General features: G+C 27.5%; 2 protein-coding genes across 2 annotated transcripts; both read left to right on the top strand.

Annotated features, from left to right (window-relative positions):
- The first annotated feature begins 3,103 nt into the window (after positions 1-3,103).
- LOC106760105 (beta-galactosidase 15) lies at positions 3,104-6,944 on the top strand. Its single transcript, XM_014643536.2, has 15 exons — positions 3,104-3,265; positions 3,350-3,558; positions 3,651-3,717; positions 3,818-3,910; positions 3,995-4,138; positions 4,223-4,311; positions 4,415-4,520; positions 4,599-4,686; positions 4,792-4,910; positions 5,001-5,353; positions 5,445-5,548; positions 5,637-5,746; positions 5,844-6,065; positions 6,151-6,645; positions 6,723-6,944. The coding sequence occupies exons 1-15, from the start codon at positions 3,104-3,106 to the stop codon at positions 6,828-6,830; spliced, it is 2,469 nt and encodes an 822-aa protein (XP_014499022.1). The 3' UTR covers positions 6,831-6,944.
- Positions 6,945-10,988: 4,044 nt separating this feature from the next.
- LOC106760104 (glutaredoxin-C9-like) lies at positions 10,989-11,689 on the top strand. Its single transcript, XM_014643535.2, has one exon. It carries the CDS (start codon positions 11,233-11,235, stop codon positions 11,644-11,646), a length of 414 nt encoding a protein of 137 aa, XP_014499021.1. The 5' UTR covers positions 10,989-11,232; the 3' UTR covers positions 11,647-11,689.
- The last annotated feature ends 1,148 nt before the right edge of the window (positions 11,690-12,837 follow it).

Below are 12,837 nucleotides of genomic sequence, written 5' to 3'. Positions count from 1 at the left end.
AATCACGTGATTAGTAAACTTGTAGAAATACAAGAAACAAACTTTAGCTTAAAAAAATAGCAAAGTTACAAAAATCATATTTTATAACGTACAAAAAGGAGTTATGACGTACATAGTTTTGTACGGGTCTTTTTATGACAGTAACAAAAATTATGATAATAAAAAGAAATAACTCTAAATGTGAACAAAAATAATTTTACTCAATATCAATTCAAAACAATTTTCTTCTATATTCATATAAAAAAATGAACTGATTTTAGAAATTGCGTCATAATATAGACCTATTATAAGTTACAAAACTATATATGTCATAATTTGTTTTTGTATGTCATAAAATGTGATTTTTGTACTAGTGATACTGTATAAAATAATATCGTATGAAGAAAGAATTACCAATATTAGTAAAGAACTTTTCCATGTATATTATGTTGTCTTAGTACGTATCTGAGTCAATTGTTCGATGTATGTGGTCATTTAAGTTAGGTTTTGGTAGAACAACAATCCAAATAGAACAACCCATTCATGAGTTAGGGTTCATAATTAAATAATAAATTTTATATATATAAAAATTTTCCAGCCAATCATATAAAAATGTGTTTATGCTTGGATAATTTTTAGTAAATAATATATCTTATATATTTTTATAAATATATATTTTCAAATATACTTGTATATATAATAAATTTGTTTGAAATATTATTTAAAAATGAATAATGATAATATGGTTATTATATTGGCATAGAGTGGTGTTGTTATTTTTCATAAAAAATTCATTTGTTTTGATATCGTTGAATGAATAATAAAGTAAAATAAAATAAAATAAAAGACTTTAATCCAACTTAGAGATTAAAATATGATAATAATTTTTTTTAGATTATGTAAGTTTGGATCAATGGACCAAATATTCAAATAGCATTCTAATTCTCATTTCCCCTTCCCGCATTATCGTGTTTAAATCTTTGTAGCTAGTATAAAGTAATATCATATAATAATAAAAATTTTATTAATTTTATTTCATCTTAATTTCTAAAAATTATATTTTAATTTAATATATTTTTATTAATATTATTTTTTTTCACTTTAAAAAATCACTTACAATTAATTATAATATAATTTATATTAATTACAATTTAAATTACTTTAATATATTAAAGTAAATTAGTAATTTTTATTTTTTTAAATAGATTGTGGAGTAATTTTTGACCAATCACAAATTAAAACGTAATTAATGTTCAAATGTTATTAAAAAAATATTGTTTAAATATCATTATCCTAAAATTAATTCTACAACTTTAAAATCTCAAACATTTTTTGAAATAAATATAGGGGTGCTTAAATTAGTTTAAGGAGATTAAATTATATAAAAACTAAATTAAATATAAAAAAAAAACAATTTATGCAAACAAATTGAAACTAAAAACTCATTCACCCTGACCCAATTAAACTATTTTTTAATCTAACTGACTATATTTTACATTTTTAACTGGTTTTCTTTACTAATATTTCAAAGAGATAATTCTTTTACTAAGAAAAAATCTACTCAAGTATTAATTTCACAAATTCGAAAAACAAATGTGAATTTCTAAAGAAAAAAATAAATGGTTGAGTAAAGTGATAACGGAAAATAAAGCCAAACAAAAACAGATAAAGGAATTGTATAATCGATTGATTGATTTTTAAATAAACGAATAACTGAAAAATGAAAAAAAAGAGATCTAAATAAGGTTAGAAATCACGCAATGTTAAATGTAACTAACATAATTTGATCTCCTTCTCTATCTATTTGTTAATATTTAAATGCAGGATTGGGAAAAAATAACTGACGTATACTGTACTGTACTTAACTATACTATATTATATTAAAAATAACTGATCCATTTCTTCATTATACGGTTCAGTTTTTAAAAACTAAACTTATAACAGTTACAGTTCAGTTATCCTCTTACATTTTTTTCTAATTTCAGTTCAATTATTTCATCTTGTCAAGAAAACTTTATTTAATAATAAAATATTAATAAAAATAATTGTTCACATAAAAAATAATAACAAATTTTTTAAGACAACTTTTTATCACAAAATTTATATTTTTTGTCAATAAAAATAAAAAATATAATTTATATTTTTATATTTTTTATGTTATTTAAATAAATAAATAAATAAATAAATAAATATATATATATATATATATTATTAATAAAATAAATAAATAAATAAAAAATAAAATAATTTTTAATAATAATAAAAAAAATAAATAAAATAGAAAATAATAATATTAAATAATTAAAAATTAATTTATTAGACACTTATGAATAAAATAAAATAAATATTAAAATAAATTTCAATTAAAAAGAATATGTATTGTTATACTATTTAGTTTAAAAATTAGTATAATTCAGTTTAAAATTAGTATAGTTACTAGTTCAGTTCAGTTTATATTGTAACTTAGTTAAAATAAGTGTAGTTTACAATTTAGTTAATAGTTCAGTTAGTGTAATTTACAATTCAGTTAATAGTTTAGTTCAGCAGTTTACAGTTCACTTAATGGTTCAGTTAATGTAGTTTACAATTCAGTTAATAGTTCAGCAGTTTACAATTCAGTTAATAGTTCAGTTCATACTGTAATTTAGTACAATTTAGTATAGTTCAGTTCAGTTCAATTTGATTAAACAAAAAACAGTTCAGTTCAGTTTGTCTGAAGTGTTTTACAGTTCTGTTTTTAGCAGTGTTCAGTTAGATTTGTCCACCCCTATTTAAATGGTATAATTTCTTTTTCATATATAACCAGTTGATATATAACTTTTTAATTATAATAACGTAATAATAAAATATAAAATATCAAATAACCAATGATATTTGAATAAGCAATTACTTTAATTTAAAATAATTATACTAATGAAATAAAATAAAATAAAAGAATTCAGTTTTATTCAAAATTTAACCAAAACAGATAAGTAGAGAACGAAACAGAAAATTATTCTGTTGATAAAATAAAATGTTGTTCTTAGATAAAGATAAAGATAGATATAGAAACTAACAATTTCTTCTATAAATACATACAAGGTTAAGATTACCTTCACACAGTTTTACGTCTACTGAACTCACAATGGCTACTGCAAAGTTTTTCTCTTTGGCATTTTGTTTATTGCTTTTGTTGTTGACAACTAATGCAATCGAAGTTTCTAAGGATGGAAGGGCCATCAAGATTGATGGTAAACGAAGACTGCTTATATCAGGATCGATCCATTATCCTAGAAGCACGCCTGAGGTAATTATTGCTCTTATTTTGCTTTATTATTAATTTAATATATATGGTTTGTTCAGATTAATTTAATCTTAATATCATATGTAGATGTGGCCGGACTTAATCAAGAAAGCCAAAGAAGGAGGTTTAGATGCAATAGAAACATACGTTTTCTGGAATGCGCATGAACCGTCTCGTCGTGTTTATGATTTTTCCGGCAACAATGATCTCATTAGATTTCTCAAGACCATTCAAGACTCTGGTCTCTATGCTGTTCTTCGCATTGGTCCATATGTTTGTGCCGAATGGAACTATGGGTACATTATTTTATCAACCTTTCTTTTCAATCTCTTTTATGATATTTTTCTGTGAATAATGTATCAAAGTTATAAAAAATTTCATCTTTCAGAGGGATTCCTGTGTGGGTATACAATCTACCTGGTGTTGAGATCAGGACTGTCAATGATGTGTTTATGGTAATGTTTAATTTTTCTTATTTTATTTAGTTGTTTTTTTATATAATTTTATCCAAAATATATATATTAGTGTTGACTTTTATTTTATTTTGGAACTAAGAATGAAATGCAAAATTTCACTACTTTGATCGTGGATATGGTGAAAAAAGAGAAACTTTTTGCTTCTCAAGATGGTCCTATAATTCTCACTCAGGTAATTTTCTCTTTTTCTTTGCATCTTCGAAAAACGATTCCATTAAAGGGTTTAAACCTAATAACACGGTGAATGATATTTTAGATCGAAAATGAATATGGTAACGTAATCTCACATTATGGAGAAGCGGGAAAAGCTTACATAAATTGGTGTGCAAATATGGCGGAGTCATTGAACGTTGGAGTTCCATGGATCATGTGTCAAGAGTCCGATGCTCCTCAACCAATGGTATTTGTTTATACATTTTATGTTGCTGAGTCAAAATACTTAATATATGAAGTGAAGCTAATAGTTTTTAAATTTCATGTATAGATCAATACTTGCAATGGTTGGTACTGTGACAACTTTGAACCCAATAATCCTAATAGTCCTAAAATGTGGACAGAAAACTGGGTTGGTTGGTAAGTTTACTATTATTTATTCGTTTTCAAAATTTCTTAATTAAAAATTACATTTTTATTACTAGAGCTTATATTTATGCTTTCATTTTTGGGTGAATTTAAGGTTTAAGAATTGGGGTGGCAAAGATCCACACAGGACTGCCGAAGATGTTGCCTACTCTGTGGCTAGATTTTTCCAAACCGGAGGCACATTCCAAAATTATTACATGGTAAGAAACAACAAAAGTTCACAATTCAAAACATTAATCATGCATGGTACTAAAGTGTTATTTTTTTTTTTTTTTTAGTATCATGGAGGGACTAATTTCGGTAGAACTGCTGGAGGTCCATATATCACCACTACATATGATTATGATGCTCCTCTTGATGAATTTGGTAATTGAATCTATTTACATATTATATGTATTTATTTCATTGATTATCCTCTTCATGGATTATTAACACTTTGACCTCTAATCCATTTTTACTGATATTTTGCAGGCAACATTGCTCAACCAAAATGGGGTCACCTCAAAGAGCTTCATAGTGTTTTGAAGTCCATGGAGGAAACTCTTACCAATGGGAAAGTCTCTGAGATAGATTTTGGAAACTCTGTTAAGGTATATGAATGGCGAAAATAATAGTTCAATGTAACTTTTTTTTTTTTTTAAGACTAAAGTTTTTTTAACAATGTGTTTTCAAAATTTAAGGCCACCGTTTATGCCACGAATGGATCATCAAGTTGTTTTTTGAGCAACACCAACACCAGCACTGATGCCACCCTAACATTTAGAGGAAATAAGTATACAATTCCAGCATGGTCGGTCAGTCTTCTTCCTGATTGTCAACATGAAGAGTATAACACTGCCAAGGTGAATGTCCAAACCTCTGTGATGGTCAAAGAAAATAAACAAGAAAAAGACTCAGTAGCTTTGAAATGGACGTGGAGGTCAGAGAATATTGATAATGCTCTTAATGCTAAAAGCAACATCTCTCTACCTGGACTTATTGATCAAAAACTCATGGCTAGTGATACCAGTGACTATCTTTGGTACATGACAAAGTAACAACTCCCACTTAACCTTTTTCTTGATTTTTAAGTTCTTTTTTTCCTCTTTATTGTTGTTGATCATACCATGTTTTTTCCGTAACAGATTTTATCTCAAGCATGGTGATCCAATTTGGAGTGAAAATACTACTCTTAGGATTAATGGTAGCGGCCATGTGATTCACGCATTCGTTAACGGAGAACATATTGGTATTATTTCAGATTCATGTGTCAATTAACGTTGTATTATTTGTGTTAGAATTTCATAAAAGTTCTCACAACTCTTTACTTAAATAAGGTTCTCATTGGGCCACGTATGGAATTCACAATGATAAATTTGAGACAAAGATTAAGTTCAAGCGTGGAATAAATACAATAAGCTTGCTTAGTGTCACCGTTGGACTTCAGGTTCTTACTAATAGCCCTTCATGGTTTAAATTTATATAATAATATTTTATTTGTTTCTATTTTACTGATTGATGCTTTGAAAAATATTGAAAAATAGAACTATGGACCATACTTTGAAACATGGCATTCCGGTCTTGTTGGGCCAATTGAGCTGGTGAGTGTGAAAGGTGATGAAACAATCACTAAGGATTTATCATCACACAAATGGTTATACAAAGTTGGATTGGATGGTTGGAACAGTGAATTCTTTAGTGAAGACTCATCTACCAATTGGGAATCTCAAGAATTACCCACAAACAGAATGCTCACTTGGTACAAGGTAATTGATCTTACTTTTTTAAAATATCGTTTTGAATTGGTTTAATTATAACTGACAATGAAACTAATGTATGTATAAAATGAAGAGCACCTTTAAAGCTCCTATGGGGTCAGACCCTGTTGTGGTAGATCTGAAGGGAATGAGCAAAGGGTATGCATGGGTGAATGGTGAAAATCTTGGACGTATTTGGCCGAGTTATTTGGCCGAGGAAGAAGGTTGCAGTGATGAGCCATGCGATTACCGTGGAGAGTACAGTGACAGAAAATGTGTTACCAATTGTGGGAAGCCGACACAAAGATGGTACCATGTTCCTCGCTCCTTTTTACGTAAGGATGGTGAAAATAGCTTGGTTTTGTTTGCGGAGATGGGTGGTAATCCTTCAATGGTGAACTTCCAAACTGTTGTTGTTGGTAGTGCATGTGGAAATGCATATGAGAACAAGACATTGGAGTTGTCTTGCCAAGATCGTCCAATTTCTGCAATTAAATTTGCAAGTTTTGGTGATCCCAAAGGACTGTGTGGAGCATTCACTAAAGGAACTTGTGAAAGCAAAAACAATGCATTGTCCGTCTTGCAAAAGGTACAATTAATTCTCTTTCATTAACATTTGTTTTAGGTTGATTTTAATATAACTTACTTAAACGTTTGTTTTTATAGGAATGTGTCGGCCAAAAAGCATGTTCCATTGATGTTTCGGAGAAAACATTTGGTCCAACTACTTGTGGAAGTATTACCAAGAGACTTGCTGTGGAGATTGTTTGTTAGGATTTAACTTAGATTACTTTACACTTTTATCTTTTTTTTTTTATTGAAATTTTATTTTAAGACGTTAATTATGATGTTAATATATTATTTTGTGTTATCCACTTGATATATATTGCTCAGTAATATTTGAGTATTCTTGATATAAAAATTAATCACGATCGTTTATTTTTTAATTTAAATAAATTAAAAGAATTAAATGATAAAAAGAAAGCGTTTTACGTGGCAAAATTGTTTTGTTTATATATCGTATGGATAATGTACCAGAATGAAAACAGACGTATGATCGTTTATTATACTTTGTATTTTGTATTTTCTTAGAGAGGATTCTGGATGATTCTTGAGTTGGACAAAATAGTCATGATCACTTTGAAGAACATTTCCTTTATTTACGTTCTTCCCCCTTTTCTAGATCCTATCATTCCTTCTTCTTACACATCTTTTGCTTTTTGACAAGAAGATTCTCTTCAAAGAAGGAAGACAAAAAATAAAAAATGAAGCTTTATCATAACAATCTGAAACGTGGACAATCTACTTAGCTTTGGTCCTGACCACTTATCACTATGTCTCATTCCTATTAAAAAGTGAGACTAGTTTTCGACCAACAATGGATTTTGGGACACGTGTTGCAACAACAAAAGGAAAAGTTCACTACGCAATAAAAATGGAAAAAGAAAAAGAAAAGTAAGACAGAATATGATATGGTCATTTCTTTTCTCTTTGTATTTATATATGTTTTTTAATTTTTAAATGTCTTTTATTTGGTATAAAATGATTGTGTTTTGGTTTTAGTTTCTCTACATTTCTTTTTCCTTTCTTTTTTTCACCCGAAATTGAAAATCACTAATTTAGGAATAAAAAATAGTGACTTCAAAAAAAATCACAAAAGATTAAAATCAAAATCTCATTATAACAAAGCTTAAAAAATTAATTTTTAAATTTCACGCAAATAAAAAAAGGCAGTTTAATATAAACCAAACTCCTAAAATTTATTATAAATTGTCTAATTCTTGTAAATTGTTTATAAATAATCAAAGGTGTGAATGAATAAGGTGTGAAAGCGAATTTGAAAGGGTTTGAGTTGTAGTTGGTGATAACAAGTCTTGAATGGTAGTTGTTGTTAGAACTAAAGGTGTCATTTATGTCATGACCCATGGATTCACTCTAATTCTCTCTAAAATTAGATCCCATTTTTTTAGCCCATTCAATTGGGCTGTTTTTTAAAGCTCTGCCTCCAAAAATTCCGCCAAAAGGGGTTAGGATAGGATTTTTGTGGGACTAGGCCTCTAATGCTAACTTACTAAACTTTTTAAGTGAAATACTAAATTAAATATATATATATATATATATATATATATATATATATATATTAGTATAATATCTAAAAATTAATAGTGATGTTTTAAGTTATCCATCAATCAAAAGAAAACACAAATTTATGTTAAAGAATAACAATTTTTTATTAGGTAATTATGTCGTAACATATCATATCATATTATATATATATATATATATATATATATATATATATATATATATATATATATATATATATATATATATTAAGTGTATAGTAGAAAAGGATGTATTTTATAGTATCATTGGTGTTGAGCAATTACTCAGTTAGTTTCTACTAAGATTGGCAGCATCTACTACAATTGCTTTAATGACATTTAACTAAGCACTAAGCATTGTTCATGTTTGTTTTTCACATGCGTGTTTAACATAAGTTAATATTAATTATTATGTCACTACAAATCTTCTCAACATTCAACTTTGTTTAAATAATTAAAATATTAAATTAAATAAGGTGGAATTGATTTAGGATAAAAAAAACAAAGAATGATAAAATTTAAAAGATACTCAAATATCTAAAACTTTATTTTATTTGAGAAAATAAAATATAAAAATATGTTTTTTTAGAGGGTCTCACTGCCTTCGCTGCTTCCACACGCGAGTCTCTCTCCACGTTTTATTCTATATGCTACTTTAATACATTTAATCATGAAAGTTATAATATAATCCAAAAGATAATATTCATCCTCGAACCATTTTCATTTGATAAACTTGATCAACAAAAACACTTAATGGAATCCTTTGGGGTTTGTATATTAAAGACCTAGAAGTAGTACTAGTACTCTAGGTTAGGGATGAATCAAAACTGATTTAATATTAAAGTGTAGTTTATCGAATAATTTGTGGTTAAAATGAGGATAACAAGATATAATTGTACTTTTTAAAATTCAAAAACTAAATAACTATATCACGAAGTACATAATTATTTATCATGACATTACAATAATTTTCATAATTATGAATAAAATTTTATTTGTGAAAATAAATTTGTTGACAAATTTTACTCAAAGATTTTAGAATTTAAATTATTGGTGGTTATTTCCTCATGAAATTATCAATAAAGTTTTGTCAATAAATTAGAATTTGTGTTAGTGATAGATATTTTCATCAAAGACATTATTATCGTTCAATTCGATAGATATTTTGTGATTTCAATTACTTATCAATAAATATTTTCGTTGATAAATCCATCAATAAAATGAATAACAAATTTTCTACCAAATCCAATAATATTTTTGTGTATATTAAGAGAAGACGATGTGAAAAAGAAAAGAAAAGAAAAGTGAGAAGGAGAGGAAGAAAAAAATAAGGAGGAGAAAGAGGAAGAGACAAACGATGGTGACAAATGATGGTGCTATAGTGGCTCGATAATGGTCAAAATTGGAATTGAAGGAGAAAAATAAAGAAGAGAAAGGAGAAGAAGAAAAGGAAGTGGAGAAGAAAATGGAGGAGGAACTGTAGGTAACAACATTGGACACAACGGTGACAATGGTATAAGCAAGAGGGAGATGAGTAGGCGAAGGAGAGGAGAGAAAGAAGAAGATGAAGAAAAAGAAAAGGAATAGGAGGAGGAAGAAGAAAAAGAAAATGACCAAATTTAAACATTTGTTGATGGATTTTACTCATAATTAACTAAATTGATTACTAATTTATTAATTAATATTTATTGGTAAATTTGTGATTGTCAATAATTATCAATAAATTTCGTAGTCTACTGATCAAATTTATTAATGACCATTTTATTGATGAATTTTAATCTTTAATTATCCATCAATAGATTTGAAATAACAACATATTTTGTTATTATCAACTAATTATATCTATCGATAATACACTATTCTTTTTATTGTGAAATTGAAAAGATTTAAAAGATATATTTTATATTTTTTGATTGATGGTATAGACCAATTACAATTTACTCTTATGTATTACTTAAATGTGCACAAATTCCTCTAATTATATGTTAAGATTTACTTAAATATTTTGTAACTGGTAACACTTTTAAATATCAATTTACAAAAATTCAAAACAATTTGTCAATAGCTCTGCAATAATAATATATATTATTGAACATTTTACTCATTTTGAGAATTAAATAAAAATTTTCATTTAAAAGCTAAAATACTAAAATAGTATTTTATATATTAACTTAAAATAACACTAAAATAATATAATTATTAATTATTTTAAAATACTATTAACATTGAGTCTCGTGTTCACGAAATTAGTATGACAGCTTAGAAGAATCAATTTAAAAAACATTATGGTTCACATTAAATACATAATGTACTTTTTTTCTTTTCAAGTTTTTGTTTATAATGTACTTTTTTTTTCATGTTTAGATGTTGAGATAAATAATTTTGATAAAAAAAAGTTAAAACATTGAGAAAATGGGTTGCTTTTACCCTCTAACTCCACAGATTTGACATACTCTCAATATATATATATAGATACATAAAAAACACTTAATGGTAATTAATAGTAAAATGAAAAAGTATATAAAGATCTGATATTTGATGAGAAGCTTAATTCTTAATTAATAGTTAATTAATAGTTATAATTAGCAGCATATATATGTAGTATGCATGTGTACCAGCTTTTGTCTTTGCTTATCATGCATGTATGAAGTGTGTCAGTCTCCTCTGAATTCTTGTTTCCTATCTCTTTCTCCTTCAAACAATGTGTGATTCTTTCTTCTCTTCTTTCTCAATATTCCTTTTCATCTCTCCTTATTTGCAGATCATACACTGACGCCATAACCTTTCTCTCTCATTTACCCTCTAACATTCACATTCGATGATCCTCGTCAAACTCACTCTTTTTGTGCCTTTCCACTCACTCACTATACTTTGACTCATGCTATACCACCTTACACAAACCTCCATGCAATACTATGTAACAACATTAATTATCTTATCTTATATGTCTCCCAACATTTCCATACATTAAAATATCTCACCTCAACTGTCTCTTCTCTCACTATATAATCTCCAACACTCCTTTCTTTCTTTTTCCTTATATCTCCAAAACCTCTCCCCAACATATCAACATGCAAGTCATGAAATCTCTCACTCAAGTCGACCCAACACCGCTGCAACAACCACAACCACCCTCTTCCTCTCTCTCGCTAGGGCTCAACGTCATGAGACCCTATGAGATGGTGCATCACTTGGTCTCATGCAACGCCGTCGTCGTCTTCAGCGTCACCGACTGCTGCATGTCAACTGTCGCCAAGCGCCTCCTCTTCAGCCTCGGTGTCGGCCCCATTGTCGTGGAGCTAGATGAACAGGCCAACGGTGCCGGAATCCGGTCGGTCCTCCACCAGCTTGCTGGGGCCCAGCAGCCTGTTCCTGCTGTCTTCATTGGTGGGAAGTTTTTGGGTGGGGTGCAAACCCTCATGGCCAGCCACATAAATGGAACCCTGGTTCCACTCCTCAAAGAAGCTGGGGCTTTATGGCTTTGAATTTACTTGTTTATGTGAATTTCAAAATAGATAAAGTAGTGTATGGAGTAATGATATTGATAGATCGATATTGATATAAAATAGGTAGATGAAAAGGTGTTACACAACTTTATTTGTGTTCTACCAAAAAATGTTTCTGCAATGTTTGTCATTTTCATTGGATGATTATATATAATTCACTAATATTTTGATCACTCTCCTTGTCTTTACAAAATTTTTAGTTGTTTTTCCTAAGAAATAATTTTTTATCTAAAATAATATTGTAATCATATCAAAGTAAAAAATATATGGAAATTGTTTTTTGTATATATGTTTTTTTTTAATGTTTGAATTACGAAATGATGATTAGTCTATTGTAGTATGAATGGGTTGGTATGGTGATTTTGAAAACTAATGTTGAGCCAAATTGGGTATTGTGGATTTGTTCACTTTTTTGTTCTGTGGTTTGTTATTTTTTCTGAGAAAAGGCTGCAGAATGACCTCACTCTGTCATGCATGGTCATGGTATGATAAATAGCCAAAATTTGGAATTAAATTGAATTAAATGTTGTAAAATATATGTGCTATTTAAATGGTCTTGAGAATGTTATACTCTCAGTAAAAATTAAAATATTCTTTTTTTTTGGCTCAACTCAATTACATGTTATATTTTTTTTCTTTAGTTAAAATGTTTTTTTCTTCTTCTATTACTTCATCTGTTTTCTTTTAAAATTTAGTTTTAGAAGAAAAAAAACTATTTAACTTACATTACATTTCAAAGTTTGGATATTAATAATTGTTTTTTGTACAATGATATTGGCTTTCAAAATAGAACAAATACAATAAATTGATATCGTAATATATTACTGGTCTAAAACACTGAAAATCAATCAAAATCACTTTTCTTAAAACTTTTTAGATCTTTTTTACAACAGTTGTATTTGGAATTCAATTCAAAAATTAAGAACCAAATGAAAATATAATATATATTTTTGAAGTTAATTAATAATCAACTAACATGTATAATAGTTGTGACTCTTGAAATTTCTTTAACAATGTGATTGTTTGTACTTGTATATTTATGTCTGTCTCACTATATAATAGTAAATTTGTTTTATAGTTTTTAATTATAAGATTATATAATTTATTTACAAATATGAGAAGATTTTAAAATTATATATAACAGTAAATATATTAAAAGTTATAAAAAAT

The sequence above is a fragment of the Vigna radiata genome, chromosome 5 (genome assembly GCF_000741045.1).
Source record: "Vigna radiata var. radiata cultivar VC1973A chromosome 5, Vradiata_ver6, whole genome shotgun sequence".
Lineage (NCBI taxonomy): Eukaryota > Viridiplantae > Streptophyta > Magnoliopsida > Fabales > Fabaceae > Vigna > Vigna radiata.
Note: the sequence above shows the minus strand (reverse complement) of the source record. Positions and strands in the feature narration are given on the sequence as shown.

Coding starts and splice junctions, on each gene's coding strand:
- LOC106760105 (XM_014643536.2), top strand. CDS start 3,104: ATGGCTACTGCAAAGTTTTTCTCTTTGGCATTTTGTTTATTGCTTTTG. Junction 3,266..3,349: donor ATCCTAGAAGCACGCCTGAG/GTAATTATTGCT, acceptor TATCATATGTAG/ATGTGGCCGGACTTAATCAA. Junction 4,687..4,791: donor TGCTCCTCTTGATGAATTTG/GTAATTGAATCT, acceptor GATATTTTGCAG/GCAACATTGCTCAACCAAAA.
- LOC106760104 (XM_014643535.2), top strand. CDS start 11,233: ATGCAAGTCATGAAATCTCTCACTCAAGTCGACCCAACACCGCTGCAA.